The following is an 18993-nucleotide window of genomic DNA, read 5'->3' as shown; positions in this document are numbered from 1 at the left end:
AATACTACCATTATCTGAGAATGGAATGAGTTGCTTTGGGAGATAATGAGTCCCCAGGCGTCAAGTTTCTCCAAGCAGAAGTTCTGAGGCTGTTTATGGAGGATGTTTTCAAGGTGGTTGATGCAGTACATGATAGGGTTGAGTTAGAAAACTTCTCATGTCCTCCCAGCCCTACAATCCTATGAAATACATTTGTAATGAGGTTTTTTTCCTCTCCATATAGGGAACAAAATAAATAATAAGAAAAAGTGAGAAGAAAGTGTTTTTAAAATTCAACTAAAATTTCCTATATTTAAAAAAATTATATCAATAGAAACATTAAAATTGTTTCAATTTTTAAAAATAAATGTGTCAAATCTTATATATTCATATGAGTGTTCTCCACTGAATTCTTTCCCTGAGACCCTGTTCTTAACCCAGAATGAATTTTATCCTGAAAAATTGATCTCTTTGCTTTATAATTACATTTAATTTTGGTTCAAGGTTGCTTTCCCCACTTTCATACATCTTAGTCATTCTGATTCGGCTGAGTGACTTCGGGTATTTTCAAAAATCAAATTTAGTTATAAAAGATTTGTATGTAGGGTGACTATACGTGCTGGTTTTCACCCGATATCTCTGCTTAATTATTAATAGTACCTCATCTCACTCTCTAAAGTGTTCTGGTTATGGTCACTCTAGTTATATACCACCACTGAGAATATTCAGTAGCTCATTTTGCAGGCTCCAAAGGCAATTGAGAAGAGAAGTGAAAAAATCATTTTCGTATCAGCATTGTTGGACTAGTCTGCAGCTCCCATGTTAATTGCTTTGAAGGCAGTAATATGTTCTAGATGGAAGTTATTTATGATATATACCTCCTATTTTTTAACCAACCAAGTTGAATTTTGACAATGATTACAACTCATATGTGGGAGTAGCTGAAATGATTAGTGCATAAATACAAGGTCCTTTAATATAGTGCTCTCGTGAAGTTTGAAGAGTCAGTTCAAATAAATTTTCAAGATTGATTTCTTTTCCTTTATTCAGGTTTTGTTTTGTCTAAACATAAATATTTGGGGGGGGGGCAAATAAATAGTAATTCTCTCTGCAATCTCTATGTGTTTAAAACTATGTTTTTATGTTACCTGTTTCTGTGATTTGAAAGCAGAATCTTTATTACCCTGATTTTTCTTTCTTTCTTTCTTTTTTTTTAGTTTACCAGTAAATCAGAAGCTCTATTACTGAAAATACGGGGAGTTATCAATCAGTTGGCTTTTGGCATTGACAAAAGGTACTGTTAAAATGTAATTTTTATATCTTTTTATTTTATTATTTTTTGGCCAGTATTGTCTCATCTGACTATTGTTCTCACCAGTGTTTTGTTTCTTGACCAGGGTAGGAACCCCAGATGTCTGTTCTTCAGAGAGATAGTTTTACTTCTACTTCTTATATTGTTTAAATTATCTTCTACTTCTTATATTGTTTAAATATTTCTCAAATTTGACAACTAAAATGTTACAGAATACTTTCTTTGAGACTAGAACAGTGATGCTATTATACTTGTTTCCCTGATTTCTTTTACTTCTTTGCCCTCATTTTAATAACTTTCACTCTATTATCACTTTCTTATATGATTACAAATGGAATCAATAATGTTAGTATGTAGTTTTCTTAGCCTTGTGACTTTTCCTGGTTTTGATTTAAGGTAATTTGGGTCTGTCACTTTTTTTCTCCTGTAAAACTTTAATAATGCTATACTTTAATTTTTGAAACCACATTAATATTCACTCATTCATTTGGGGCAATGCTCTCACCAGTGGCTAGATATAAAACTTGACTCTTGTATTTACAGTAGAGTATGGCAGGATATTCGATTGCTGAACTAAATTAGATTATTTTTTCTTTTTATCCATGTAGCAAATCAATATGTATGGATCAGAATAAACCACTGTTTATCACAGCAGGATTGGATTCTTTAAGTCATATAGGTCGGTGAACTTATTAAGATTGATCAATCTTTTTTTAATTGCTTATTGATTTTATCCTACTCCATGTTCACTTCATCTCCAACATACAACCATTTCTGGTTTCATTATCATTGCTGTCATTTCCTATGTATTTATTTGTATATACAATATTGATTCAACATACGCATATAGCACATTGACATATTTGTGATGGAAGGGATGTTGTCATGTGAGACAGATTTCTGATCTCTATTCCACTAAAAAAAGTGCATGTATTTCCTTTCCCTCACTGATTTCTAGGTACCTTTAAATTTTAGCTCCTTAGGTTTAAAAGAAAACCAAGAACATAGAGGGGTCAGGAAATTCAAAGCTATCTATTATGGGCCATAATGAAAATTAGAGAATCAAGTGATAGAATAAACCAAAAAGAATACTTTTACTAATTAGCTTGCCTCATTTAATGGGATATATTTCCTAAACTTATAGATGCCCTAGGCTCATGGAGCAAAATGAGTTTACCTAGACAAGTTCCTTATCTTCCTACAGAAGCTATTTTCATTTTGAAGATCTTTGGGCCTAGCAACTCTTTATACTCTAAGGTTGTCATAGTTTGGTTTTAAACTCTAGTGGGCTTGAAAAAAAAAATCTCTAGCGGATAGTACTTTTCTTTTTTATTTCTCATTCCTCATCAATCTTATAAGCTAAAGTTGACTTAACTTCAAATTTAGAGATCTTTGTAATGAGATTATAGAGTGAATTGGAATGAAAGGAATAGAGATGATTAATCAGTGATCATGGAGACTGAGTTTTTATTTTTATAATTATCATTAGTACCAACTTAATTTCAGTAGCAGTGAGAATCACTCTGTGTACTGATAGGTAATGCTTATGGAAATATTTTGCCCGTATGAGTAATTGGAAGTTAGAAAAGGATTAAAAAGTACTGAATTTAAAAATCATGGAGCTTGGACCCATCAAGATTAAAAAGTTTTGCTCTTGATAGTCCATGTGAAAAGGATGAAAAAACATGTTATAGTCTGGGGGAAAATATATTCAAACCACATATCCAACAAATGACTAGTATCTAGACTATATAAAAAGCTCAACAGTAAAAAAACAAACAGTTCGGTTAGAAAATAGGCAAAAGACACAAGCAGACATTCACTGAAGAGGATATACAAAGGGCAAATAAGCACGTGAAAAGATGTTTAATATCATTAATTATTAGGGAACTTCACATTGAAACCACCCAGAGATATCACCATACACTATCAGAATAACTGAGATAAAAAACAGTGACAACACCGAGTGCTGACAAGGATGCAGAGCAACTTGATCGCTTATGCATTGCTGGTGGGATGTAAAATGCTACAAGCATTCTTGAAAACAGTCTGACAGCATCTTATAAAATTAAGCATGCAGCTACCCTATGAACTAGAAATTGCACTATTGGGCATTTATCCCAGAGAAATGAACATAAAAATCTGTACAAAAATGTTCCTACCCTGTTTCCCCCAAAATAAGACCTAGCTGGACAATCAGCTCTAATGCATCTTTTGGAGCAAAAATTAATATAAGACCTGGTATATCATATCATATCATATCATATCATATCATATCATATCATATCATATTGACCGGGTCTTACAGTAAAATAAGACCGCGTCTTATATTAATTTTTGCTCCAAAAGATGCATTAGAACTGATTGTCCATCTAGGTCTCATTTTCGGAGAAACACGGTAAAAGCTTTATTTGTAATAGCCAAAAACTGGAAACAACCAGATGTCATTCAATAGATGAATTAATAAACAACACTGTGGTACATTTCTACTGGAGAATACTACTGAGCAGTAAAAAGGAACAAAATACTGATACACATCACTTGGATGAATCTCCAGGGAATTATACTGAATGAATAAAACCAATCAGAAAAGGTTACATACATTATGATTCTATTTATATGAAATTTTTAGAATGGAACATTTTAGAAATGAAGGAAAGATTAGTGGTTACCAAAGGTTAAGGACAAGACAGTGGGTGGGGAGGTAAGAGGGAAGAAGTTGGGAAGGAGGTGAGTGTGATTATAAAAGAGCGACGGCTGGGATCATCGTGGTAATGGAATTGTTCAGTATCTTGACTGTGGTAGTGAATACATGGACGTAAAGTGATAAAATTGTACAGAATACACACACACACAGACAAGTAAATCACTTGGGAAAGCTGAATACAATGTCTTCCCACCAAAGGAATAGGAGGCCTTGAAAGAGCAACAGTGAAATAATATTAGTGAACAATACAGATGTTGAGCCACAAGACAAATCCCAGATTATAGCCTGAAAATTATTAAGAAGTGGCAGCAAGTTTTTAAAATTTTTCAAATTAAATTATACAAACAAGACATAAATACGTCCTCCTTATAAAATATTAAAATATAATATATAAGGATTGAGTTTGGTATGTATCTTTCCAGATCATTTTCTGTATATGTGTAAGTGATGTAGAAAAAAAATACATATTTGTTTTAACATAATTATATCATTCTGTATCATTTTGAAATTTGCCTGTTTTACTCATTATGCCTTAGTGGTTTTTCCACAGTAATACCATATACAGGTCCATTTGGTGTTTTGACTGGTGGATAGTGTTACATAATAATTTAGTTCACTATTCCTCTATTGATGGACATTTTGGTGGTGACCAGTTTTTCACTGATACAAATGATGCTGCAGTGTGAAATCCTTAATACATGTATGCAGGTGTTTCTAGGATAAACACCAAAAGCTGGAATTGCTCGTTAATAGGGCATGACCTTTTTTGGTATCTTAAGAGTATTTATTAGTGCCAAATTACCTTGCAAATTAATTATCCCAGTTTGCACTCCAACCAGCAGCACATATGAGAATCGGTTTTCTTACAAATTCACAAACACATGAGATTATCAAACGTTTATATTTTTGCTGGATAGCAATTTAAGTGTGAGGAAAGAGAATTACAGTTTACTCATTACTCTGTCTCCTCTTCTGGTACGGGAACCTGCCCCGTGGCCTTGCTACACTGGGTTGGGACACATTTTAACAGTGACTGTGTTAGGGAGAGGGGAAACGGGTGATCAAAGACCTATACTTTTATAACTGCCATCAATTTTATTGATGATAGAGTTTGCAGTGTTTTAATCAATGCAGTCATTGGAGTAAAACTTCCAATTTTAGGATCTCCTCCTGTTCCTGATAATGACATTGGAAAGCTTCATGCCCATTCACCAATGGATTTGTGGAAAAAAGTGTATGAAAAGCTCTTTCCACCAAAGGTACATATTTCTAATTCTTTTAAAGCAAGAATTTTCAGCACTATTCAACAGTTATTGGGAAATGTTCCAATGGGCCTACTGTGATAACTTTATTTTCAACTCTCATGCTCAAAAATTAAACCGTCACTTAAAATCTATTGTATATGAGGTACTGTGGGGATTAAAAGGTGGGTAAGACACAGTCCTTGCTCCACTTTCAAACAGAGTTCTCTGGATATTAGACAAGAGAGTGACATGAACGGAAAGGAGAGGGAGGAAAGAGGACCTGGTGGAATTTGAATGGCCCTTTATGGTGATGATAAAAGCTCAGAAGACCATAGAGAGCTGAAGAGTGGGACCTGGGTTTGTGAGACGATGGTAGTCACTGAAGGTTTTGGCTTATGGGCATGAAATGATTTGAAGAATTGTAATTTCAGAGTATCAACACACTAAAAGATATCAAGGACCCCGCAAAAGACCCTCAGTATGCTGAAAGTGAAGTTGATGAAATGAGAATTCAGAAGGATCAGGTATTATGCTAAACATTTATTTTATTTCATCTTGAATTATCACAAAAAAGCTCTCGAATGTCATAGATTTTTCTCAATTTACTTGCTTAATTTTTTTTACTTTATAATTATTTAAATAGTACATCTATACTATAGAAAAGAATCAAATTCTGATATGCATAAAGAATTAAATATCACCTATTCTACCACCAAAAGATGTCTTAATGTTCACATATCCTTTTGGATTTTCCAGTTTATGTTAAAGATGGGTAGTGATTCTTACCTTGCTGCTGGGGAGACACTTTTATAATATTCTTTTGTTTGTGAGATTACATAAAAGGGTTTGATTTTTATTAGGACATTCAGACATACCTATACTTTTTTTGTACCAGTCTGAAAGCACACAAACATAGCAGACAAAATCCAGGATCTCTCAGAAAGTGGTTAAAAGTGGAGACTGCATTCCACATATGCCAAATAGCACTGTTTGTGATATACAAGTCTGATATAAGAATGCAAATGTTGGCAAATTCATCATGACCCACTACTTAGATTTTTTCAGATCTCCTTTTACTTTGATAAAATGAGACACTGTGTGGAATCTGACCTTATATAAGTAAGTTTTTGTATAGTAAACACTATAAATTGCCCTGACAACCTATTAGGTGGGATTTGTAGAGCTGTATAACTTGGGCAGTTGCACTGTTACAAGGATAACCTGAACACAACCATCCAAAGGGAGCAGTGACCAGGGTATTTTCCTCCACACTAGCCTTTCTCCTTAGTGGGCCCTAGAATAAGTAAGCAAAACATTTTATTTAGACATAGTCTAGAAGACTTTTGAAAAATCTGTCATTAATATTTAGAGGGTTTCTAGCTGTAGCAAAGTAAAGAGGCATGTTGCAATCCCTATAAAAAATTCCAATGGCATTTTTCACAGAAATAGATCAAACAATCCTAAAGTTTGTATGAAACCACAAAAGACCCCAAATAGCCAAAGCAATCTTGAGAAAGAAGAACAAAGCTGGAGGCATCACGCTCCCTGATTTCAAACTATGTTACAAAGTTTTAGTAATCAAAACAATATGATACCGACATAAAAACAGACACATAGATCAATGGAACAAAATAGAGAGCCCAGAAATAAACCTAAGCATATACGGTCAATTAATTTACAACAAAGGAGCCAAGAAAATACAATGGGGAAAGGACAGTCTCTTCAATAACTTGTGCTGGAAAAACTGGACAGCCACATGCAAAAGAATGAAACTGGACCACTATCTTATAATACAAAACCATACTCAAAAATTAACTCAAAATGGATTAAAGGCTTGATTCTAAGACCTGAAACCATGGAACTCCTAGAAGTAAACATAGGCAGTGAGCTCTTTGACATTGATCTTGGCAATGATTTTTTGGATTTGACACCAAAAGCAAGGTTAACAAAGGAAAAAATAAATAAGTGGAACTATATCAAACTAGAAAGCTTCTGTACAGCAAAGGAAACCATAAACACAATGGAAAGGCAGCCTACTGAATGGAGAAAGTATTTGCCAATCATATATCTGATAAGGGTTAATGTTCAAAATATATAAAGAACTCTTACAACTCAATAGCATAAAAACAAAAACTAATTAAAAAACGGGCAGAGGATCTGAATAGACATTTTTCCAAAAAGACATACAGATGGCCACAGGTACATGAAAAGATGCTCAATATCACAGTCATCTGGGAAATACAAATCAAAACCACAGGGAGATATCACCTCACATCTGTTAGAATGGCTATTATAAAATAAATCAAGAAATATGAAGTATTTGCGAGGATGTATTGTTGGTGGGACTATAAATTGGTGCAGCGACTATGGAAAACAGTATAAAGTTTCCTCAAAAAATTAAAAATAGGACTACCATATGATCCAGCAATTCCACTTCTGGTTATTTACCCAAAGAAAATGAAAACACTATTTGAAAAAGATACATGTACCCCCATGTTCATTGAAGCATTATGTACAGTAGACAAGATATGGAAACAACCTAAATGTCTATCAACAGATGAATGAAGAACAAGCTTATAGATACAGAGAACAGATTGGTTGTTGCCAGAGGCAGGGGGCGGGGAGTAGCCCAAATGGGTGAACAGAGTCAAAAGATACAAACTTCCAGTTACAAAGTAAATAAACCATGCATGGTGACTATAATACAGTATTGTATATTTGAAAGTTGCTAAGAGTAGATCTTAAAAGTTCTCATCACAAGAAAACAAATTCTTTAACTATGTATGACAGATGTTAACTAGACTTACTGTGTTGATCATTTTACAATATATACAAATATTGAATCATTATGTTGTATACCTGAAACAAACATATGTTGTATGTCAGTTATACCTCCATTTAAAAAGAACTGGGAGGCATGTTGTAGGAAGAGTAAAATGACCTTATGTAATCCTTATGTGCACCTTGGCTAGACAGATTAGTTGGAAGTCATCCTTGAATTAATATTTACCTGGGAGTCCATAACTAAATGCCATTTTTGATAAGAGTATCTGTTTATATTGCATAGTGATCCCTTTTATTACATTTATATACATACCTAGTATTATCATGAGATTTCACATTCAAATCCATGTTCCCTAACTGACATAAAACCATAGGACTATTGAGTGGAACTGGAAAGCCACCCCACAATACCTGTATCATTCTTCGCTCAACTCCTGCTACCTCACTATATTCTATACTCTCTTGGCTGACAGATTTTTTTTAACCTATCTGAAAAGTTCTCATATCCTAATTTTGTCTCTAAACCGGTTTCATTTATGGTGTTTCAATAGATAAATGCATTGATCTGTTTGCATACATGGTAACTTACCATAATTTTATGCTTCTGCCTTAAAGTTACCCTAATGATTACTAGTTGATGCTCAATTATTTAATTGATTTCCAAATTTTGATATTCTAATATCTAAAATTTTAAATTTGTGTATTATTTCATGCTCTCCCAAAGTAGTTTCAGAGCCTTACGTTTGTTTCCAATTGTGTGCTGATACACACAAAAGCTGACTCAGGTATGAGAAAATTCTCTATAGATTAATTGTGAAAGATTCCTATCACTTCCCCTCTAAACATTTAAAAACACATTGTCATTTTTTATGTGGTCAAGACAGTCAATGCCAGTTTTATTAACACAGCATATAAAAGAATTCACCTGTGTCAATGAAAATCTAGCCAGTTGTCTACATCTCTGTCTTGATATTGACTATCTTTTTTATCTTTTATCAATATTATGATTATTGCCACATAACACTTTTCAATAAAAATAGCATTATAATCTTTAGAGTTGATCTGATTTGCCATTTAGAACAATAATAATATTCATTTTTTAAAAAGTTTTACTCAGTGTTCTCCATAATTACAGAAAAGTGTGTCCTTACTTAAAAACAACTTGGAAATGCCTAAGTCTATACTATGTGCTGTGTCTGCACGTTTAACCCAAATAGTTGCTTCTGATTCTTGTGCTTCTTGGGAGGAACGACGACATCCTGTTTCATTCAAATATAATACAATCACATATGAGTGGTGGACTGGCCTTGAGCCTGTCTGAAACCAGTGTGATCCTCCTTTTGACTCCCTCCGCATCCCCAAGCTGCATTATTACGGTGTTTCCCCGAAAATAAGACCTAGCTGGACAATCAGCTCTAATGCGTCTTTTGGAGCAAAACTTAATATGAGACCTGGTCTTATTTTAATAGAAGACCGAATCTTATATAATATAACATAATATAATACAATATAATATAATAATGTAATAATATAATAATGTAACATAATACCGGGTCTTATATTAATTTTTTCTCCAAAAGATGCCTTAGAGCTGATTGTCCAACTAGGTCTTATTTTCAGGGAAACACGATAGTGGCTTAAATAATCATCAGGAATAAAACAAAAAATAAGTTCGGGGCCTTAAGCTTTGGCAGTGAAATTAGAGCACATCTCTTCTAAGATGGGGAGGCTAACTCGTGAGTTCCATTCAGTTCCTCCAACACCTGAGCCTTCAAAAAAGCCCAAGTCACATAAAATCAATAGGCAAGATGTGATAAGAAAGATGTGTCCATCGCTCTGCCTCAGAAGGCCCGCACTTAAGTTAAATACTCCTGCCAGCAGAGGAGGCACTGAGCCACAATATCCCTTAGCAGTAAAACATGTCATTTATGACAGCTGTCCAGAATCACTCTTGCTCCCAGACCCCTCAGATGCGTGGACTGGGAAATCAGTCCTCTCAGGTCTGAGGACCCGTCTTACGACCCCTCGCAACTTTCCTGTAGACTTAAGTATCTGTCCTAATTAGCTCTCTTTTCTCTAATTACTCAGAGTTGCCTTTTGGCAGACTTCACATGGGCACCAGAAAATACTTCATTAGTATTTACTATTTTTAAAAATTTTTATTAATTTATTGGGATAACATTGGTTAGTAAAATTATATAGGTTTCAAATGTGCAATTCTATAACATATTATCTATATATTTCATCATCTGTTCACCACCCAGAGTCAGAGCTCCTTCTGTCACCTTTGACCCCTTTAACCCTCTGGTAACCACTAAACTGTTCTCTGTGTCTATGAGTTTTTGTTTATTTGTTTGGTTTTCTTCTTCATTTGTTGTTTTCAGTTTTATATCTTACATATGAGTGAAGCCATATGGTTCTCGACTTTCTGGCTGACTTATTTTGCTTAGCATGATAATCGCAAGATCCATCCATATTGTGTCAAATGGCAGTATTTCATCTTTTCTTACGGCCAAGTAATACTCCATTGTATACATGTACCACAGCTTCTTTATCCAATCATCTATTGAAGGACACTTTGGTTGTTTCCATGTCTTGGCCACTGTGAATAGTGCTGCAGTGAACATAGGGGTACATATATCTTTACAGATAAATGTTTTCAGAGTTTTGGGTAGATACTCAGAAGAGGGATTGCTAGGTTGTATGGTAATTCTATTGTCAAATTTTGAGGAACCTCCATACTGTTTTCCATAGCAGCTGTACCAATTTACATTCCCATTAATAGTGTATGAAGGTTCCTTTTTCTTCACAACCTCTCCAACACTTGTTATTACTTGTCTTATTGATAATAGCCATTTTAACAGGTGTGCGGTGGTTATCTCATTGTGGTTTTGATTTTCATTTCCCTAATAGCTAGTGAAGTTGAGCATTTTTCATATATCTGTTGGCCATTTGTCTTCTTGGGAAAAATGCCTGTTCAGGTCCTCTGCCCATTTTTAATTGGATTGTTTGATTTTTTCATTGTTGAATTGTATGAGTCCTTTACATATTTTTGGCTATTAGCCAAAGGTGTTGTTTGCAAAACAGCATGGTATTGGCAGAAAAACAGACACAGACCAATGGAATAGAATTGAGAAACCAGAAATAAACCCACATATATATGGGCAGATAATTTTCAACAAAGGAGCCAAAAACATACAATGGAGAAAAGACAGCCTCTTCAATAAATGGTACTGGGAAAATTGGAAAGCCATGTGCAAAAGAATGAAACTAGACTGCTATCTGTCACCATATACCAAAATTAACTCAAAATGGATCAAAGACCTAAACATAAGACCTAAAACAATAAATTGCATAGAAGAAAGCATAGGTACTAATGGACTTTGGGTTCAGAGAGAATTTTATAAATTTGACCTCAAAGGCAAGGGAAGTGAAAGCAAAAGTAAATAAATTGGACTATATCAAACTGAAAAAACCTCTGCACAGCAAGGGAAACCATCAACAAAAGAAAGAGGCAACCAACAGAATGGGAGAAGATATTTGCAAACAACACCTTTGCTAAGGGGCTAATATCCAAAATATAAAGAACTCAACAACAAAAAAACAGTCCAATTAAAAAATGGGCAGAGGACCTGAATTGTATTTACTATTTTTTAAAAAACCCTCTAGTTTTAAAGCATTCCTGATTTTTTTTAAAATTTATTGGGGTGACAATTGTTAGTAAAATTACATAGATTTCAGGTGTACAATTCTGTATTACATCATCTATAAATCCCATTGTGTGTTCACCACCCAGAGTCAGTTCTCCTTCCATCACCATATATTTGATCCCCCTTACCCTCATCTCCCACCCTCCACGCCCCTTACCCTCTGGTAACCACAGCATTCCTGATTTTAAGGGAATGTGAGTATAGAAAGCACTTATTGAACACTTCTACCTCTTTTCTGTATTTTTATTGTCAAAGAAAACAACAACAAAAAAATGAAATATTTGGGTAAACAATTATATTTAAGGTCTTGGCCAACCACACATACCTATTTTGAATCCCTGTTTTAAAAATCAACTTGCTTATAATCCCTGTGCTTATAATGTAAACACATACTGATTTACATGTTTAGGGGGAAATGTTCTTATCCTTTACTGAAGATGCTGTTTTAAGTATTGTAAGACTGTGTCCATTTATATTTGAAAACTTAGAGGTTTTTAAGGGGCAGGGTGGAAACCTTTCTTGGTTTTACTTTCACTTTTAAAATGCCTCTCTAAAGCAACCATGAAGAATAGCAGTGTAAAGAAAATCCTCCTCCTTGCCTTCCTTTAAAGTATCATCGTGTTATTTTGAGTTGACATGATAACAGTACTGAAAATCTAGTGGACACAGTGAGTTCTGTAACACACTAGTTAGCTATTCTTTAGCCTTCCTCCGGCATGGCCTGTGTGACCAGCCCCATTCTTCTAAGTTTGCTGTCTGCAAAAAGAGACACTAGTAGCAAAGAATCCCAAATCCTCATCTTTATCACTGGTAAAAATAATTATTGGGGCTTTTTTTTTTTAATGAGTTAACAATCTTTGAAACCATAAATGGTAGATAACTGGTGAACTCAATTAACTTCATTAGAAAAAATAAACCCAGCTGTAAAGACTACTTTGGAGTTAATGACTACAAAATTTTTTCCAAAGTCTTTATACAGTTTTGAAACTTTTAACATTTAAATTTTAATAACTTAGTGTGTAAGTATGAATGAGACAATCTGCAATTTTTCTGGAAACGAGAATGGAATTTTCTTTTCATAGGAACTATGAACTTCAATGATGTCAGTCAAAGGGCAATGATTGCCTTATCTTGCAGAGCAACCACTTTTTGCTTATCTGATATAATGATATACCTGACACAGGTTAGACACTGAACAACGTATAAGAGACTAGGAGTCATTCCCCTCAGATAGTCCTTTTTGCATGTCAGTCGTCTCATGCAGGATTTCCACTCCCACTAAAATTTATCTTTATTTTATGAATTGTAAAAGTAACATATACTCATTATGAAAAAAATCAAAGGATATAGAAGTATATAAAATGGAAACTGGAAATGTCCTGCTTTCTCTTCATCTATATGCTTGTTTCACGTATGACCACAGTCATTTTGCTGGCTGTCCATGAAGCCACATGTGAATGAGTGCTGATGCATTTAATCAGTCCTAACTGGGAGATAATCTGAGTTGTTTCCAATTGTGCGTCATATTCATACTGCAGTGAATATCCTTCTATTTACATCTTTGTGCTCCTCTCTATTATTCTATATGATAAATTTCTAAAGGTAGAGTTGCTAGGTCAAAGGGTATGTATACATTTTAAATGTACATTGATACTTTGCTAACTTCCACCAGGTTTTCGCAAGAGTTGAATAGCAAAATACTAAAAATAAGATAACTTTTAAATACTTAAAGTATGACAAATGCTTTATTTCATTAGTTGAAAGACAATTTGTATGTACTATATTGTATATAATTTTGTCTGAAATTTTATTAAATTCATCTCTAAATGCTGCTTAGTCTACCCAGGAACTCCAAAGATTCTATATTCTAAAAAATAAATCCTAAGTATTATTTTTTTTCAAAACAATTGCCAAGAAATTTTGAGAATGGTAATGCTATAAAGGATACATTGTTATATCTAAAACTACTAAGAGAGCTTTACGATGCCTAGTTTAATTCTTAAAGTTGATTTTTTAAAGTCCTATAATACATATTTCTGTTTTAGGAACTGGAACAGTACAAAAGAAGTTCTTCCAAGTCTTGGAAACAAATTGAGCTGGATTCTTGAACCTAATTCAACTATAGTGTGTTTATTTCTTCTTTCTCAAATACAAGTAACATTATTTTATTAATATTAGCTGATTAATAAATTAGATATTATGGTAATAAATGAAGAAAGTTAAGATGTATGATTTGTTCAAGGAAAAATGAATTTATTACATTAGTGCCACCCCTGGATATTTTTAAGTCATTTAGAGAGGAAAACATTTGTGTAACTGTATAACATTTTTTAAAATAAAAAGGATCTTCTACTATCTTCCTCTCACATGGTTAAGTAATGTATACTTGGTTCAGCATTTATAAGTTTCTGCTTACAAGATATCAGGAACATGAAAGCAAGAGCATTTAGTAACAGTTATGAATATAAGGTTAGTGCTCATATTAGACAAATCCTCTAGGAGTTCTCAGATGTGGATGGTTGGAAACTAGAACGGGGTTCACTTTAACAAGCATCATAACTTTACTCTAATGGTGAGGCACAAAAAACACCACAAAAAGGACTCATTTAAAATGCATATTCCTGGAGATCCAATATGACAAAGTAAACACTGCCTGCTTCCTCCCATGAACAAATTAAAATTACAACTAAATTAGAGAACAGTCAACCCGGAGAACCATCTGAAGTCTGGCTGAACAGAAGTTTTATAACAAGGGATATAAATAAGAAGCCACGCCGAGACTGGTAGGAGGGGCAAAGACCCGGAACTGGCTAACGCAAACCTGTGTGTGGCAGGTGAGAACCAGGAGGGATATCTCGGCTGCAGAGGTTCACCCCAGAGCAGTAAGGGACCTCAGCCCCACACCACCCTCCCCAGTCCAGAGTACTGGTGCAGAGAAGCCCGCGTAACATCTGACTATGAAAAACAGTGGGGATTCCGAACATCCAGGTGGGACGGAAGGCTGCGGGGAAACCAGGTGTCCTCTTAAAGGGCTCGCGCACAGACTCGCTCACTCCCAGGCACTCACCTTGGGCTCCAGCGGAGGGACAGTAACTCGGTGGTGGTGGGGGGGGGGGTGTCAGAGACATAGTAGGGGGCAGACTGAGTTGTGTTGCTCCTGGTTGAGGGCTGGAAGACAGTCGCCATTTCCCTGTGAGGAGGTCCTCCTCCCGTGCAGCCGGCAGGTGAACCACCTTTCCTGTGTTGAGCCCACCCCTGACGCTTACGTCCAAATCTGGATCTGATTGGTCTGGTGAGATCTGGGGCTCCACCCTCCTGACTCACTCAGACCCCATCCCACCCAACTCCCCCAAAGTTGGAGGCACTTTCTCCAAAAGCAGCGCCTCTGACACTTTGCACTCTTTCTTAGAAAACTGTATCAGAGTCCTATGGTGTACTCTGAGACTTGCTGAGTAGCTTCAGGCTCAGCACTGGCACCAAACCGAATTTACATTCACCTGGTGACCACAACTCTTCCCACTCTAGTGACTCTGAGACCCTGCCTCAACCAACTTGCATACCACCCGAGGTTTTATCAGCAACTGAACCTTAAGGGAGCCGTCAGATGACAGCAGGCCTTGGGGTATCCTGGCTTTTTGCGGAGTTACCCCAGGCCTGGTATTGGTGGCAGCCATCCTTAGTTCACAGCATGGCCTCTCCCATGCGCCCCCAGGGTTAGCACAGGCAGCAAACAACTGTGGATTGCTTTAGCTCTTACCCGGTAGTCTCCAGCTGGTCATACATGGTGGGTGACCTGGGCCTGCACCATAGCCCCTTGCAAGAGGCCCTAGAACCAACATACTTGGAGGTTGGCTTTGAGCAACAGCAGAGCACCGCCCAATAGGCTCTACAAGCAGCACACCCAAAGGGTGGTCTCAATGGGCACCAGAGCCCACAGGGGCAAATCCTACTCAGTGGGGTAAGCCCCCTGCTGTTGTGCTGTTGTGGACATGGCCAAACCCCACAACCGATTACCCTGAGGGTCAGTCCCACCCACTGACATGCCGGTAGCAACCAAGGCTCAACTATAACAGGAGGGCACACACAATCCACACAAGGGACACTCTTGGAGCACCCGGTACAGATGACCAGGGAGACTGTGCCACTGGGCCCCACAAGGCACCTACTTCATAAGGCTGCCGAGCCAAGACTGGGGGACATAGCAGATCGACCTACTATATAGAAACAAAGAAAGAGGCAGCTAAAATGAGGAAACAAAGAAATGTGTCCCAAATGAAAAGAACAGGAGAAAACTCCAGAAAAAACTAAATTAAATGGAGGCAAGCAACCTACCAGATACAGAGTTCAAAATAATGGTTATAAGGATGCTCAAGGAACTTACTGAGAACTTCAACAAAGAGATAGCAAGCATTAAAAAGGACATAGAAACTGTAAAAGAACCAGAAGTGCAGAATATAATAACTGAAATGAAGAATACACTAGAAGGAAACACCAACAGACTCGACGATGAAGCAGAGTATTGAATCAGCAAATTAGAAGACAAGATAGCAGAAAACACCCAATCAGAACAGCAAAAAGAAAAAAGATTTTAAAAGAATGAGGATAGTTTAAGAGATCTCTGGGACAACATCAAGCATAATAACATTCGCATCATAGGGGTACCAGAAGGAGAAGTGAGAAAGTAAGAGGTTGAGAAGCTATTTGAAGAAATAATGACTGAAAACTTTCCTAACATTGTGAAGGAAATAGACATACAAGTCCAGGAAGTGCAGAGAGTCCCAAACAGAATGAACCCTAACAGGTCCACACCAAGACACATTATAATTAGAATGGCAAAGGTTAAAGACAAAGAGAGAATCCTAAAAGCAGCAAGAGAAAGGCAACTAGTAACTTATAAGGGAGTTCCCATAGGATTGTTAGCTGATGACTCAACAGAAATTTTGCAGGCCAGATGGGATTCACCCAAAATATTCAAGGACCTACCTACAACCAAGAATGCTCTACCCAGTAAAGCTATCATTTAGAATCGAAAGACAGATAAAGATTTTCCCAGGCAAGAAAAAGCTAAAGGAGTCCATCACCACCAAACCAGTATTACAAGGAGTGTTAGAGGGACTTCTTTAAGATTAAAAAATATATATCTATCAAAATTATGAAAAATAAAATGTCAACAGCTACGTATCTATCAATAATAACATTCAATGTAAATAGATTAAATGTGCCAATCAAAAGACATTGGAGGGCTGAATGGATAAGAAAACAAGACCCCTACATATGCTGACTACAAGAGACTCACTTCAAATTGAAAGACACACAGAGAGGGAATGTAAAGGGATACATAAAGATATTTCATGAAAAATTGAAATGAAAAACAACAACAACAACAAAAGCTGGAGTAGCAATGTTTTATACCAGACAAAATAGACTTTAAAACAAAGGCTGTAACAAGAGACAAACAAGGACTCAGTAATCCCATTTCAGGGTATTTATCTGAAGAAACACAAATACTACTTGTATGGGACATGTGCATCCATATATTCACTGCAGCATTATTTCAAAGGCCAAGATATGGAGGCAGCCTGGGTGTCCATCAATGAATGAATGCATAAAGAAGAGGTGGTACATATATACAATGAACTATTACTCGGCCAGGGAAGGGAATGGGTTCTTGCTATCTGCAGTGGCATGGACGGACCTGGCGGGGAGGGGGTGGGTATTGTGCTGAGGAATATGTCAGGCAGAGAAAGACAGATGCAATGTGATTATGCTTATATGTGGAATCTAAAGAACAAAATAAATAAAACAGAAACAAACTCATAGATACAGAGAACATATTGATGGTTGCCAGATGGAAGGGGAGTTGGGGGTAAGTGAAAAAGGGGAAGGGATTAAGAAGCACAAATTGGTTGTTACACAGTAATCATGGGGATGTAGGGTATAGCATCCCCTATATACAAAGTTATGACATTGTAATAACTATATATGGTGTCTGATGGGTACTGGATTTGTTGGGGTAATAGACTGGAGGGGGATTGGGGGACAGGGTGAAAAAGGTGAAGGGATTAAGAACTACAAATTGGTAGTTACAAAATAGTCATGGGATGTAAAGCACAGGGAATATATAGTCAATAATATAATAACTATATGTAGTGCCAGGTGAATACTAGGTTAGTCAGAGTGATCAGTTCTTAAGTTATACAAGTAAAAAGTATCTAATACTATGCTGTACACCTGAAATTAATATAAATAATGTTGAATGTCAACTGTAATTGAAAAATTAAAAAGTGTGTGTGGGGGAAGTGGGGGGAATGCATATTCCTGAGTCCGCACACCTAGAGATCTGGAATCAGTGATTCTGGAATGGAGCTCAGTAACCTGCATTTTTAATCAGCACTTCCAGTGATTCTGACATACTTATGTTGAGTATAATTTTTTGAAAAACGGGCAATTTTAAGGAGGTATTCTAAGGTGGTATCACTAACATTTAGTAGCTTGAAGTCACATGCTACGCCAATAAGCCGGCAAAATTTCATGAGTTGGTTATAACCACGATAATCTTTAAGGTGGAATAGCTTTTAAGAAGACTTTTCAGTCCTGTAGGTTTGTATACTTGCTAGCCAAGTTCAATTTGGGGTAAGTATAATTACTGTTATTAACCAGGAAAGTTATTTGCTCTGTGTTCTTTTATTTCCACAATAAAATATGTTGATTCCAATATACCACGCACGCAGCTTCATATAAGCACACCCACTAACCCCAAGAATACCAAGATTGCTGAGTGGTATCTGAGTGAATAGCAAGCTCCCTGATGATTGCAAGAAAATAAGAATTCCTAAACTAGTGGCAGTATATGTGGTTCCAACACTCTTGAGCACAGGATTTGTAGCACATTTCCAAGAAATGTATATCAATTTAAGGAGCAGACAGGTGCCATGCCTGACAGCTGTTGAGAAAGAGCTCCTTTTAAGTTAATAGTAAGCATTATGAGCTCAGAAGCGTCACTGACATGCTGGGAAGAACAGCCTATTCCACAATAGTAACAGGAATTTTTATTACATAATTTGATTTTCTTACACATCTCTGTCCATTTTTAACTTAAGACTCAAATTGTCACATGTTGAAAGTCATTGTGTTTTTCTAAGATGGTTTCACTAACATTTAATAGCTTGAAGTCATGTGCTGTGTCAATTTTCCAAATGTTTCTGAGCGAGAATGAAATTCATCTACATATGAATAGTAGAAAATGTTCCCACTTAC

General features: G+C 36.1%; 1 protein-coding gene across 1 annotated transcript in view; it reads left to right on the top strand.

The window, feature by feature from the left end:
- The window catches only part of DYNC2LI1 (dynein cytoplasmic 2 light intermediate chain 1), a 33231-nt gene extending 19140 nt beyond the window's left edge, over window positions 1-14091 (top strand). The window contains exons 9-13 of the mRNA XM_019748632.3: window positions 1197-1273; window positions 1900-1970; window positions 5160-5257; window positions 5674-5766; window positions 13782-14091. Of these exons, the coding sequence (XP_019604191.3) occupies window positions 1197-1273; window positions 1900-1970; window positions 5160-5257; window positions 5674-5766; window positions 13782-13844 (402 nt within the window). The 3' untranslated portion in view covers window positions 13845-14091. The remainder of the gene's footprint in view (window positions 1-1196; window positions 1274-1899; window positions 1971-5159; window positions 5258-5673; window positions 5767-13781) is intronic.
- Window positions 14092-18993: the final 4902 nt, after the last annotated feature.

Source organism: Rhinolophus sinicus, chromosome 2 (genome assembly GCF_057876585.1).
Source record: "Rhinolophus sinicus isolate RSI-liver-muscle chromosome 2, RSI-T2T, whole genome shotgun sequence".
Lineage (NCBI taxonomy): Eukaryota > Metazoa > Chordata > Mammalia > Chiroptera > Rhinolophidae > Rhinolophus > Rhinolophus sinicus.
Note: the sequence above shows the minus strand (reverse complement) of the source record. Positions and strands in the feature narration are given on the sequence as shown.